General features: G+C 46.4%; 1 protein-coding gene across 1 annotated transcript in view; it reads left to right on the top strand.

Moving 5' to 3' along the window:
- The first annotated feature begins 786 nt into the window (after positions 1–786).
- The window catches only part of SHISA3 (shisa family member 3), a 69,981-nt gene continuing 55,836 nt past the window's right edge, over positions 787–14,931 (top strand). The window contains exon 1 of the mRNA XM_085643315.1: positions 787–1,510. Coding sequence (XP_085499441.1) covers positions 1,237–1,510 — 274 coding nt within the window. The 5' untranslated portion in view covers positions 787–1,236. The remainder of the gene's footprint in view (positions 1,511–14,931) is intronic.

The following is a 14,931-nucleotide window of genomic DNA, read 5'->3' as shown; positions in this document are numbered from 1 at the left end:
CCTCCACTGCTATCTTCACCATGATAATAATTATCTGCACCATAACAGCCTCACCCGTACCACCACTAAAAGCACCATTAGCTTCACCCCTCTCCAAAAGCACTAATCACCATGACAACTATAATCACCACCACAACTACCACCATAACGCCCGCTACTGAAAACCATCACCAAGATGTTCTTTTGGACTGTGCATGGGTGTTTATAGAGAAAGAGCAATGCGGCCTAGTGAGAGAGATATTATGTGTATGTTGTAAATGAGAGAATAAAGGCCAGACCTTTGCCAATGCTTGAACTGTATAGCGCACATATAGAACTGCTTCTAAGCGCTTTCAGAAAATAAAGGAATGCGCAGTGAGATAGTATTGATCAAGCAGAAAGCCATAGTTGGACTTTAAGAACTTTCATTAAAGTACAGGTCTGCGTGTTCGACTGAAGCGAAAACTGGAACTTTGAAATATTAAAACAAAAACGCTGAAGATGATGTTTAAGCAGCAAGAGAGCGAAAAAGTTGCAAACTTTACAAGAAGTAGCCTAGACGTTGGGCAGAGTTACGCAAAATAATGGACAATGACAAGCTTGGGCTGGATTGACATGAATGAGATATTAAAAATAGACCCCTGGGCGTTTGTGGGCAGGAAAGCCACAGCAGACCATAGGCTAAGATGCTACGTAAAGCAGCAGGAGGTTTGGGGAGAGAACGAGGGGGGCTGGGCAGAGACGGGCCGGGAGTCTGTGATTAGCTGCCTTGTGACCCAGGCTCTCTGTGAGAGGGCACACTGACAGCCAAAGTCAAGGCGAGCGAGGAGGGAGCGCAGCCGAAGCACGGTCTGTGAGCACATGGCCAGCAGGCAGCGCTGAAGTAACAGCACAGCCTAGCGCCTGCTCCCGGGCGCTTCCTCTTCAGTGCGCACCTCCTCGTTCACACAAGCAGCGCGATAGGGGACGGAACTCAACCGCATTGTGTGCATCCTCAGTTTCAATACACTGCTGGACTCGGGCGCCCTACGAGAGCAGAGCTGAATTTAAAGGATTTTGGCGGAAACCGGCTGCGTTTCGCTCCGCGGAGGATGGCGCTCCCTGTCTGACTGAGATCTCACACCGACCCAGAGCAGTGACTGAAAACTCCGAACTGTAGCGGCTGGGAGGTTCGCCTCTGCGGGGGCTCCTGTGCAGCCCTCTGCCCCATGCACCTCTTGACCGCAGTCCGGGGCTCTAGAGGGACCCGCTGAGGCCATGCAGGCGCCGCCGCTGTTGTTCCTGCTGCTCCTGCGCTGGCGGGCGGCGGACGCCCAGGGCGAGTACTGCCACGGCTGGCTGGACAGCGGCGCCCGCTACCACGAGGGCTTCCAGTGCCCCGAGGCCTTTGACACCGCCGACGCCACCGTCTGCTGTGGCTCCTGTGTCCTGCGCTACTGCTGCGCCTCCGTGGATGCTCGCCTGCAGCAGGGCAGCTGCACCAACGACCGACCGCCGGGCGAGGAGGAAAGTCTAGCCGCACCCGCTGCCCGTGAGTACCGTGCGCGCATCCTGCCAACGCCTGCCAGAACCCTGTGCGCGCAATTCAGCGGAACCGCGCACTCCCACCACAAATCCCCCAACACCCAACTTCTGCAGACTTCCTCCACCCTCGGTACAAACACTAACCAGAGTGCACCCTGCCCACAGCCATCACCTGAACACATCATGACCCGCACACACGAGGGCGCATCCGATCCGACCCACAGCCATTACCTGCACATATCATGACAAGCACACACGAGGGCGCATCTGGCTCAAGCCCCCAGCAACTGCTTTACCCAGCCCCACTTCCAGGGGTAGATCTTGCTCTCACCCACCAGCACCCTAGAGACACCCTTCTTAGACACTGATCCATAGGTCACATCCTGCTCACAAGGACGTGACCCACGTTTCTAAGGCACATCGTGCTCACATCCAAGAGCACTATACACACAGCCTGCGCAAAAAAAAGCACCCCATAGGGCTCATCCTCTTCACATCCACCAGCCCCGGTTGACCCACACAGACAGCACATGCTCCTATAACCCTACTCACACAGTGAGCCACACCTATAGGATACATCCTGCTCACACTCTCTACACATACTTTGCTCGCACACTGACCCACACACCCGCTCAAACAGTGACCCACAGCCATAGGACACATCCTGCTCACATTCACCCGCATTCTATATACCCGCCCTCCTCATACACTGACACACACACATCCTCCTCACACAGTGGACCAAACCCATGGGGACATCCTACTCACACTCGCCCACACTCTACACACACTCAGCTCACACACTTACTCTCACACACACACTCCTAAAACCCTGCTCACAGTGACCCACAGCCATAGGACAAATCCTACTCACACTCGCCCACACTCTATACACACACCCAGCTCACACACACATCCTCCTAACACCCTCCTCACACAGTGACCCACATCCATAGGGCAGATTCTGCTCACATTCACCTGCACTCTATACACCCACCCGCCTCATATACTGGCACACACACATCTTCCTAACAGCCTCCTCACACAGTGACCCACACCCATAGGACACATTCTGTTCACACTCACCCGTATTCTATACACACACCCTGACCCACACCAATAAGATGCATTCTGCTCACGCCTGTCAGCACCCTACACGCATCTTGCTCAAACATCGACTCACACTCATGTGTACCCCCCCCCCCCCCAGCCCCCACCCGTAAACCCACAAGCATCGTGACCCGACACACCAGTGGAACATCTTCCTTACAACTACCTCAACCCTTTGTACACCGTATTTTCGGACTGACCCAGACGCACGTAGTGTTCACACCTGCTTCATGATGAGCACATCCTAGTCTTAGCCCCAGCTCTGCACACTCACCATCACCCCGTTAACACCAACAGACGCGTATGCACAACAATAATACCATGTGCACACTCCCCAGAATCCTGTTCATACCGCCAGTACACTGTACCCCTCACCCCCACCCTGTTCACTCCCTCAGCACCATGTGCACAAGCACCAGCGCTCTGCTCACACTCTATGACACAACCGCCCACGTCCCCTCACCTTCTCATTGGGGTTGTACATGCACTGCTCACAACCTTCGCACCTGACCTGTTCACAGCCGCCATCACCCTGTGCAGTGTACGCAGCCTGCTCACATCTCTGAAGCACGTAGCGTGTGTGTTGTGAACTTCCAGCGTTATGTGCGATGCTACAACATATTGTAGGCACTTCACGAGCAGCGTAGGCTCTCCAGCACCTGCAGTGTTCGTACCCAGCCCACACTATGGATACGCACTACGCACATCCTCCAGATGTGTCTGCATGCCTTCACACCGCCCAGTACCCCCTTCACACCCAACTCAAATCAAAAGGTGAGCAACACACCATCCAGAACTCTCTGCAAAGCCTCCTCACACCATCTAAAGCCATATGTATACCCTCTCACACACCAGAGGAGTACAGCCCCCAGAAGCTTGTGCACGCCCCTCACACCTTCCAGTGCCCTGTGCACGCCCTCTTACACACCCAACAAGGGATACAGCCCCCAGAACCCCATGCGCACCCTGTTCACACTATCTAGTGCCCTTTGCGCGCGCGCGCACACGCACACTAGACCTGGGGCACAGCCCTCAGAACCCTTTGCATGGCCTACTCACACCATCTAGTGACATGCGCACACACACCAGACGAGGGGCAAAGCCTCAAGAACTCACACCATAGGGCACCCTGTGCACACCCTCTCACGCCAGATGAGGGATAGTAGGCCTTCAGTGATAGTACCAACACAACTACTAACCACCACGCTCTTGCAAGTGTGACAATTCGGACTATTCCGGGTCCCCAAAGCTGTAAGAATGGCTTGGGTGGCAGGTATTAGTTATTTCTTGGGTCTTTTGAAATAAGAAACAACTTGTGCTCATCTCTAAATTAGACAAGGAGCGCTGCCATGAAGTGCCCATGTCGAGCACTGGAAACTACTGGCTCAAATTAAGCACTGGGGATATAGCCTCCAGAACCAGGTGCATGCCCTACTCACTCCAACCAGTGCCCTGTGCACATCCTCTCATACACCAAATAAGTGAAACAACATTTTGCACGCCCTCTCACACCGTCTATTGCCATGTGCACACCCTCTCACATAGCAGACAACAGATGCAACCCTCACAACCCTTTGCACGTCCTACTCACACTGTCAGGTGCCATGTGCGCACCCTCATATACACACCCCAAACAAGGGACACAGCCACAAGTACTCACGCCATCCAGTAAATTGTGCATAGCCTACTCATGCACGGCGTCACACACACATACATCTACCAGACGTCCCTAAAGTAAACATGAAACGTGCCTACTCTGAACGGAGAACATATGACACCTTTGGCGTCCAATCCAATTAAACTTACTTCCTGCAGTGGCCTGTGTGGGAAGTAGCCTGCTACGCCAGATTCCTTGTTGTCAAAATGGCCACGCTTTAGAACTGCCCCACAGCGTGACTACGCAGCCGACGTGCTGATGACGTAAAGATCACAGACTCCAATAAACTGGCTCAGTTCAACCACAGGACCCCTGCCTGTCACGTTCCGATGATTGTACTTCCTCGGGGAGCGTTCTTCTCCCTTGCAGATATGCCACTGTCGCCTGCACGCATAGTCCTCCTCACCCATGAGAGATGCCACACTGCCCTGCATAAAGTCCTCTTCGCCAATTAAAGATTCCACACTGCCCTCTAGGCAATTTCCTCCTCAGCCATTAGAGATGCCACACCGCCCTCTAGATATCTTCATCCTCACACAGTAGAGATGTCACTGCCCTGCATGCACAGTCCTCTTCACCCGTTAGAGATGTCACTGCCCTGCATGCACAGTTCTCTTCACCCGTTAGAGATGCCACTGCCCTGCATGCACAGTTCTCACCCGTTAGAGATGTCCCTCCCCTGCATGCACAGTTCTCTTCACCCGTTAGAGATGTCACTGCCCTGCATGCACAGTTCTCACCTGTTAGAGATGTCACTGCCCTGCATGCACAGTTCTCTTCACCCGTTAGAGATGTCCCTGCCCTGCATGCACAGTTCTCTTCACCTGTTAGAGATGTCCCTGCCCTGCATGCACAGTTCTCTTCACCCGTTAGAGATGTCCCTCCCCTGCATGCACAGTTCTCTTCACCTGTTAGAGATGTCCCTGCCCTGCATGCACAGTTCTCTTCACCTGTTAGAGATGTCACTGCCCTGCATGCACAGTTCTCTTCACCCGTTAGAGATGTCCCTGCTCTGCATGCACAGTTCTCTTCACCCGTTAGAGATGTCACTGCCCTGCATGCACAGTTCTCACCTGTTAGAGATGTCCCTGCCGTGCATGCACAGTTCTCTTCACCCGTTAGAGATGTCCCTGCCCTGCATGCACAGTTCTCTTCACCCGTTAGAGATGTCACTGCCCTGCATGCACAGTTCTCACCTGTTAGAGATGTCACTGCCCTGCATGCACAGTTCTCTTCACCCGTTAGAGATGTCCCTGCCCTGCAAGCACAGTTCTCACCTGTTAGAGATGTCACGCCGCCATCTAGGGACCTTCCTCCTCACAGACTAGAGATGGCATACCGACCAGCAAGCACCTTGCTATTGACTTCTAGAAATCTCGCCCTGTCCTGCAGAAACCTTTCAACTCATGGATAAAAAAATCGCACTGATCTGCAGGATGCTTGTTACTCGCTCATAAAGATTCTACTCATCCATATAGATGTTACACTACACAGCAGCAAATTTTTGCCCACCCTTAGATATGAAATACTGTCCTGCATAACGTTCTGCTCACCCACAGAGATGCCATATGCACTAAGTGAAGAAGTCCAAATTGTAGGCAAGGTGGTAGGTTCCAAGATGTAATTTATTATATTAAGTTCCAGGTAGTAGATAGATGGTAGATTGTAGTAAGATGGTAAATACTAGTAATAGCTGTAATAGTAGCCCCACCAGGAGCAGCCTCCTTCTGCTCAGCCTCACATCTCCGACACTCTCAACCAGTCCCCACACCAGCATTCCATGACATCATACAACATTCTCCAGTCATGCAGGCTGAACAGAAGGAAGGGTATTGGCGTAAAGAAATAAGTGAAGAAATACTGTCCTGAAACAACTTTCTGCTCACCCACAAAGATGTCCTGTCCTGCTGCAACTTTCTGCTTACCCACTGAAATGCCATACTGTCCTGACGCAACTTTCTGCTCATCCACTGAGATGTCATACTGTCCTGACTCAACTTTCTGCTCACCCACTGAGATGCCATAGTGTCTTGACGCAACTTTCTGCTCACCCACTGAGATGCCATACTGTCCTGACGCAACTTTCTGCTTACCCACTGAGATGCCATACTGTCCTGCAGCAATTTATGCTCATCCAGAAAGTGGTCATTCTATATTGCATACTGCCCCATGGAGACGCCCCGTCGGCCTGTAGGCGTCTTCACACTTATCCATAGAAACGTTACTCTGCCCTTCCTACTCACTTAGAGATATCCGGCTGCCCTGCAGAGTCACATTTCTGTTTACCAACAGAGATGCAGCTCTTCCCTGCAGGCAGCTTCGCCCTCGCCCATTAGAGAGGTCACATTCCCCCAGTTCAGATTTGTAATTGCCCGTCTGGGAGACGCACTTACCAGCATGTCTGCCCGATGCACTAACGAGAACACGGGCGCCTGTAAACAAACAAACACATGGCTCGCGAGAAAACCATGTGACTCCACTTAAATCTTGAACTTCCTCAAGTTAGCCTTACCTTTTAAAAATGATTTATAGTTATTAAAGCGTTTATGTCAGTAGCTCTTGTGACCTGTTGGACATGACCCTTGTTCCCGCATTCCGACCCCCCCCCCCCCCACCACCACCCTCTCCCTCCAAGCACCTCTCCGGAGCTCTACAATTTCTACTCGAAAGTAACCCTCTCTCCCTGTCCTGTGGGACATCTCCTGAAATCCGGCGGGCTGGGAAAGGGATGCCGGAACACGTCTTGGGTCTCTCTACTCGTGTGGCCTGTACTACTCCATCCACCGCCCCCCCCACTGTGTGACCCCACAAGTGCCGTATGTTGATGCTCTCTAGTCACGCACTGTGTGATCTTGTCTGTGAGCAATGGAGCTAACTCCAGGCTCAGCGGGGGCCTTTGTGCCTGTCAAGAGAGGTTTTCTGTGGGGTCTCGGGAGCAAGGCCTCCACTGAAACAGACGGGAGGGGAGGGGGCGGGGGTACGGGTGATAAACGAAGCAGCCTTTGGGACAGACTTCAGTCAAAACATCACTCTGCGCTCAACATCACATTAGCAGCACAGCTCGCGCTCCCACTTCTCACAGGCAGAGTAATACTCATCAAAACACACACACCGTGTGCGCGTGAAGGGGCTACGTCACAGAGGCTTAAAAGAAACTCTTCCCGAAGTGTAAGCTGCACGCATTTCCTCATTCGTATATAGTCCACCAAGATTTGCAAGTAAAACCCGTAGTAAACGCTCACGCATAAAGTAATGTAATTTCAAAACTTTCATTTTGACCCCAATCCTGCCGAAAACCTCGCGCACTCGGCCAAGTAAACGAACGCTGACTTTCCCTCAATGGTTTCTGAAAGAGACACACTTCTCCGTTTCAAATGTAGGAACATCGGGCAATTTTAGCTTCCCGACTGACAAAGAAAACCTTTTATGTACAAAAGTGGACCTATTCAATAGGAGGGAACGTTCTCGTTCAGGAAAAAAATGAAAAATATTTTTATGTCTCAAATGCTGAGGTAAACCTCATGACGTAGACCAGGATGAAACGAATGCTTCTGAATTTTGTGAATGAGCTAACCTGACTTTAGATTTGTTCCTTAAATATGCGCAGACCATGCGTCAGTTTCCTGCCCGGAGCCATGCACTGGGCTCGCTCCTGGTTACACCCACTTTATCTTAATTTAGGTTTATGTTAAGAATGAGACGTTCAAAATTGCACGTCATTTGCATTTCTGTTTACTTTTGAGAGTCGGCAAGCGCGAGTCTTGTGCAAATGACTCATAGATATAGAACTTTTATCATTTTTGTAATCCGGGGAGTAAGTATTTATTTTGTGGTTGAGCCAAAAATGATCCTGTTTCAATTTTCGAAGAACAGGTGAGTTTTAACAATCATATATTCCGCAATGGCAGTTTGCAAAGTTCTGCTGAAGGGTAACAGTAACACGTATAGCTTGCTTTCGCTACTGAGAGGAAAGTTTTATGGATATATTTATATTTACAAGACTCTCAATAGACCTAATGTGTTGCCTTTGGGCCACACCAGTACACCCCAGTTCACAATTTTATTCCTTCATAAATCTCTGATTTTCTTCAAGCTGGAGCGCACTGACGTGAACAGGTGATGTGTTGGCACTATATAAAATCAATAATATGATATCTTACATCGATATAAATACATACGTGAATGCACGTGCCGAGTAGGTAAGGGGTGGGCTGGGACTGTCTCTGGTTGAGGTGGTGGCGTGCCCTTGTGAGGCTAGGGTGAGTGCCAGGTGGATGAAGAGTCAGGCAACCGACCTCTGCAGTCAGGACAGTGGCTCGAGCCTCTTCCTTGGGACCTTTCAGAGGAGAGGGGATGCTGGCAGGCTTGATGTTCACATGTGGAAGGTGCGACTCATTTTGAGCCTGAATCAATCTGAATTTCTTAATATGTAAACAGCAAAGGTCAAAATAAGCTTGCTCTATTTTGCCTTAGCGAAAAAAGAATATATGTATTTAATGTGAATTAGAGCCTAATTTGTATACTACCTCCCGTATAACAAAAGCAGGAAAACAGTGTAACATATAATTACTTCTTTTTTGAATTGGTGCTAAATTGATATAATATGACTAGTTTCTGATGCGTTGCACTGGGATTGTCTGCAAGGTTGCACGACACTGCTGTACACAGACGTGACTCGTCTACTTGTACATTATTATTTATGGGAGAAGAGGCCATATTTCCTTGTCAACTGTCAAAACAAGAATCCTTACTTCTAGCTGTGCTTTCTCCACCTCACCACATCGCGCGATCCAGGAAAATCCCCTTCTCCACCTGTGCATTAGTGTATTTAGCTGCCACAAAACCCCGAGATTTGAATATCAATTATCCTCTGGCACAGAAGCCCTCCTGGCCTCCTTTCCAGGATGGGGCATGCTTTAAATAACCCATTTCCCAAAGAGTGAAGAATCTTTTAAAAGAGGTTTTAACAGTAATGTCTGTCCTCTGCACATTGCTGCATATACCCAGAGCCACTAGAATTATGTGGCATGGGAGAAACAAATTATGTGGGAGGGATGGCTATATTATGTGGCAAGAAAAGGCAAATTATGCAGAGTAATGGGGCACATTTTGTAATAGTATCACTTCATTTTTTATGATAAACAATTTTTATTCGTATTTTTCCACAATTGAACAAGATAAACCCTAGCACATCATGATAAGCATCACCCAGCGCACATATGAGGATCATTACAGCATTACATGGTCTCTCCATTCGGTACATCAAGCTGCTCCATGCCATAGTAGCTAAACCATTTGCCTTAGATCCCTATAGATAGGCTCCTCCAGCTTGGCACGCCAGTCCATGCCCACGTGCCACTTGTAGAGGGTCGGCAAGGCTGTGGATCGCCATCTCCAAGCAATATCTCGCTTATCGGCCACTGTTGCCATCCCAATCAGGGAGCAGTCTTCCCGGCATTCACCCTCCTCGCCGAGGACCCTAGTGATGCTTGTTTCGGGGTAAGGTCAATAGAAGTTCCCAGAATCCGTGTCACGGCATGCATGATACGGCACCGATAGGCCACAATTGGAGGGCATTGCCAAACCACATTATTTTGTCATTTTTATTACTAATAGTAACTGCCACTGTCTGAGCAAATATTTCACCCAATTAATACCAGTTTAACAACCAAATACAGCAATAAGCAACTGAAAGATGACCAGTCAACTTTTGCAAATGGCTTTTCATGCGCAGGAAGGCATCGCAACAGTTTTAGTAGCTTTGGTCCGCTTGAAAAAAAACGTTGAAGTTACAATCTGCAGATTATACAGTAGATGATGGATTATGTGGCATATGCAGCCAATCCATAATTATCTGGAAACACCTGGCTGCAGAATCGCATAATTCCGGTGGCTCTGCATATACCCCTTCACACCAAGGGAATCAGAAAGCCCCATATTTGGTCTGTAGAACCATACAACTGCTGTAGGAGAGTGGAGACCTTAACACACCAGATACTATGGGTTTGAACCTCTGTCAAAACAGAGCAAACCGTTTTGCTCCATTAAGCTTGTATTGCAATAGGACATGGAGTAAACGGCCACGGTATGAACAACATTGCATCAGGGGAAAAAGAGGAGCAAAATGATTCTCAATTCATAGAGCACGAGCCATTCATTTTCCTGTAAACAGTTAAAGAAAACGAACCTGCACTTTTATGCTGCTTTGAGTACCATTGGATTTACAGCCCATTACTTAGCAGGACAAGAAAAACAGACTGACCAAGTCTGAAATCGTGATTTCAGATTGGAGCAGATTAATTTCTTCTCTCAATAAACAGATGGGACTAAAATCGTCTGCAGCCTTTCCCCTGTTCCAGTATGTGTCAAAGAATCAAATTATGAGAGACAACAACCACTTTGCTAATCATAATCCCGAATTCTGCTGCCAGCCACCTTTGGCTAGCATTGCATTGCACTGCAGCCTATCACAGGTTCTGCAATTTTAGGGTCGATTCGAGGGTCGTTTCTCCCCAAAAATGCACCCAGCCAGAAGCATCCTGGCTGTCACATTAAAATTGAAGCATAAAGTTTGTGTTGATAATGTGTCGTTCCCTAGCAATTTTAAAATATGACTCTGAATGAAATTGTTTTATTTTACAAACAATGAAAAATATAGTTAACAAACCACAGAGGAGTGTAATTAAAAATTCACGGTTTATTAAAGTATGTACTTTTAATACTAAATAATAAAGTAAAGGACAAACTTTATCCACAGCACAAAACTGCTAAACTTTTTTGTACAACAAATTGAAACTTACGGGATCCAAAAAGTGATTGTCAATATACATTTTTCACACCCTGATTCAGAAAAACAGGGATTGGTGGAACATCTCTGTGATAAGATGCTCCAGTGAAGGTGAAAACCCACTAGTAGGGCGAAATCTCCCTTTTCTGAGAAAATTGCAGAAGCACATTTTGAAAAGTTAGATTACCAAGGCAGATGCTGGATTGCTATAGATTTCTAGGAACACCCTTGGCATTATTTGTGAATTCCCACAAAGGCAGAAATCCTCTACAATTCTAGAAGTAAACTAGTGGAAGCAGATTGCAAACATTTTGTAGCCTGCCTTAGTGAATTGGCCTATACATATGAAAGTACAGTTCTTGTCATAAAAGTAATTTTACATTTTAGCTCCCAACTGTTTGTATCTGTAATAGATCTGTTGCAGTGGGAGCGCACAACTAATTATGTATCGAAAATGGCAGGCAAAATTGGGAAAGAGTTAGTGCAAATTATTGGCTGAAACAGCTTGCCCGAGCTGGGCCAGTGCAGGAGTGAGACACAGTATTTCTTATTGCCTGCACATTTCTGTCCTGCCATCTGTTTTCCCTATTAATGCACCAAGTGCTGGGTAGAGGGGCCTTTCCCTTTCATTGTTTATGATGTGGAGGTGTTTTCTCCCCTCCACTCTCTCCTTGACGTAGTGGTCACAGTAACTGGCTGTGAAGCCATCCTCCAGGCAGCAGTGAATCACACTGCTTCTGCCCCACAGAGGAGGCAGGCAGTGAATTCTCGTGGACAGCTCGCCCCTGTGTTGTGGAACCCAACAGCCCAAGGCATGAAATGAGCACAGGGTACATTAGCAGAACCTACTCGTGATCCTTGTGAGAACTTATAAGTTAGCTCTGCTTTGTTCTCTTCTGACAGCAGTCCTGTTCATTGAAAACAAATGCGCCTTTTAAAACCCAGTCAAATCTGAATAACCAAGACCTTTTAGTAGTATATACCTCATGGCGCCCCAGACTTACTTTAAATGTACTCTGCACGAGTTAAAGGTTATGTTTGGATTTCTACACCATGCATTCAAATGCATTTCATACCCACAGCAAAACAATTGAACACGCTCACATTAACGATTCTTTCCCTAACAGAGATTCCCCCTTATACTTATACGTACTGAACTGAATTTCATAATTGATTCATAGGAGAATTTTCATATTTGATCGATTTACTCTTGTAACCTGTTACCGTTACCAATTAAACAGCTTTTTCAACATAGATTGCAACAGTATAGTTATAAACCAAATTATTTTGTATCGAAAAGATATATAGGATAATGTACCTCCTACCATATGTTATCAGGATATTGCATATCACTGACGAGTTGAATGACATACATAAGTATAAAGTTAAGGGCCCAGTTACTTGGCAAGTTAATGGAACGTTGAGGTGACTTTTAATAGCTCTTTTACATGTGGACGTGGGTTCCCAATTCTTTGCAATGTATGGAGACAGTCCTGCTTCCTTGTGAGATGATGACTGTAGCCCATCAGGGAATGGACGTTCACACAAGAAGATTTTCTGAACAGTCATCACTTTAATCAGGCGCTCCCTGGCAGATGGCATTGATCATTGAAAGCTCCTATCAAGATTCTGCTGGCTCTGTGTGCAAACATCCTGTTCTTGTACCCAGTCAAAGGATAGGCTTCCTATTTACTCATACCAGTTATATATTTATTACCCAGGCTAATGACCAGCTGTAAAAATACCTTTTACCACGTGCAACTTAATTCTGGCTCTACTGGGAGCAAGGAACCTTTTTGATTACTTTTATGACTTCGCCCTTGCTTGGTCGCTTTAAACAACAATCCAAACCAGCTTCCAGTGTTTAAGTGGTAATGTTTTAAATTCTTTCCTAGTTATTAGGAGATTTACCAAGTACTCCCTATAAAAACAGCAATAACCCTGCAAAAGTAATACCAATTGCAAAGGACTGCCTTCAATAAGCACGCACGTGCAACTCATCCTGGATAGCGACGCTGTAGCCTGGCTGCTTTATTGTTCTATTCGGAAAATATATCACTTTTTACATGCTATTGTGCAGTGAAATGTTATGTTTTCTCTTGGTCCCACACAACGTGTTTCTTTTTCTTCTTTCTTGAGAAAACTCTTATTGGCAGCAGGGCAGGAAATAATTGATGACTTTATTATATTGCAAAGTGAGGCTTTCCTTTAAAAACTGGTTTGTTCTTGCAACTTAGGATCAATACCAAGGGAGTCACATGTTTTTGCAGGCTTTCTCTGAAATGGGGCTCCACATAAAACACTTTCACTTTCAAAGAGCCAAGAAAATGTGCTTTAATGATAACTGTTTTAATTTTGATTTTTTTTCTAACTGCCCTGAAGAAGTTAAATAGGTAAATATTATCCCAAAGGGAAACCTGTGGTGACTGAAACATTTATGAATATAACAACCAGGATGAGATTAACAATACATTCACAAACAAATGGAATAATCAGCATAATTGCCTCAATGTATTCATTTCAAGGTGCAGTTTTTTAATGATCCAATTGGCAGACTAATGTTTTTATGATTAATAATGATAGATGACATTGATAAATAATATCCTAAAACCATGAGTGATTGTAGGCACAAAAAATGGTAAAAGAGCCTATTGATACCAGTAATGAAGCAGTAAAATGACTATTATATGGTATGAGAGATTTTGGCAATGAAACAATAAAATGCATGAAATATTTATCACATGTGACTGAAGACAAAGAGTGCTTACTTCCAGCACAGACTTGTAATTCAATTAAAACTTGGTAGGAAGGCCATTCCCAGAGGGGTCTTGGCATTTTTCTTGAAATACTAAAACACGGAAACAGCACATTTCAACTGTCTCACGGCTAGTCTAGTGCTTACAAGCCTCTTTCTGTAGCACACCCACTTTATTTGCATCTACTGAATAGATCATGCATATTAGTGTTATATCCTTCCTTTAGAAACAATAAAACAACAAGAAGCAAAGTGAAGAAAATAATCACATTTCGTTTCTTGGAAATGAAATCAAGATAGGTCACAAAAATCATATTAGATAAGTAAATGCATTCTTAGTTCACAATATTAATCAAATAGCATTCTAGGATATTAAGATCAACAAGATCAAATAAAATGATAAGAGATAAATGATTCCTCTCTAGTTCACTTAAGAACATATAGCATAAATAATTGTGTTCTTCATATAGAAGGGTAATGAAACATGTAAGGTCACATAACAAAAATTGCACATGTTTCAGGCAGGATGCAATCAAAACAGATTGCAAATGTTTCAGGGAAAATGCAATCACAACACTTACCCAGTACACTCTGAAGAACACCACAACACACCCATCTCCCTCTGCCAAAGAACATGAAAAGAAAAAAACAAATTGCACATGTTCCAGCATGGATGTAATAACGCACAATAAATGACATGCGAGGGAGAACAAAAATGAAATGCACACCGAACATTACAGCTTAAATAGCTAGTGCACTACCAACGCAACCTTGACATGCGAGGCAAAAGATAAAAATAATGCACACGACAATTACAACACTAACTCATGAGTACTCTGCCAATGCAACCCTGACGTGCGAGGCAAAGCACCTTCCCAACCCAACCCTGACGTGTGAGGGACATTCCCCACGCAACCTTGAACTGCAAGGAATATTGCCAGCGCAACCTTGACGTGCGAGGCAAAGCACATTTCCAACACAACCCTGATGTGTGAAGGACACTCCCAATGCAACCATGACGTGCAAGGGACACTGCCAACGCAACCTTGACATGCGAGGCAGAGCACATTCCCATCACAACCCCGACGTGTGAGAGACATTCCCAACGCAACCCTGACG

This window comes from Triturus cristatus, chromosome 2_2, assembly GCF_964204655.1.
Source record: "Triturus cristatus chromosome 2_2, aTriCri1.1, whole genome shotgun sequence".
NCBI lineage: Eukaryota > Metazoa > Chordata > Amphibia > Caudata > Salamandridae > Triturus > Triturus cristatus.
The sequence above is the reverse complement of the archived record's forward strand: the minus strand, read 5'-3'. Positions and strand labels throughout refer to the sequence as shown.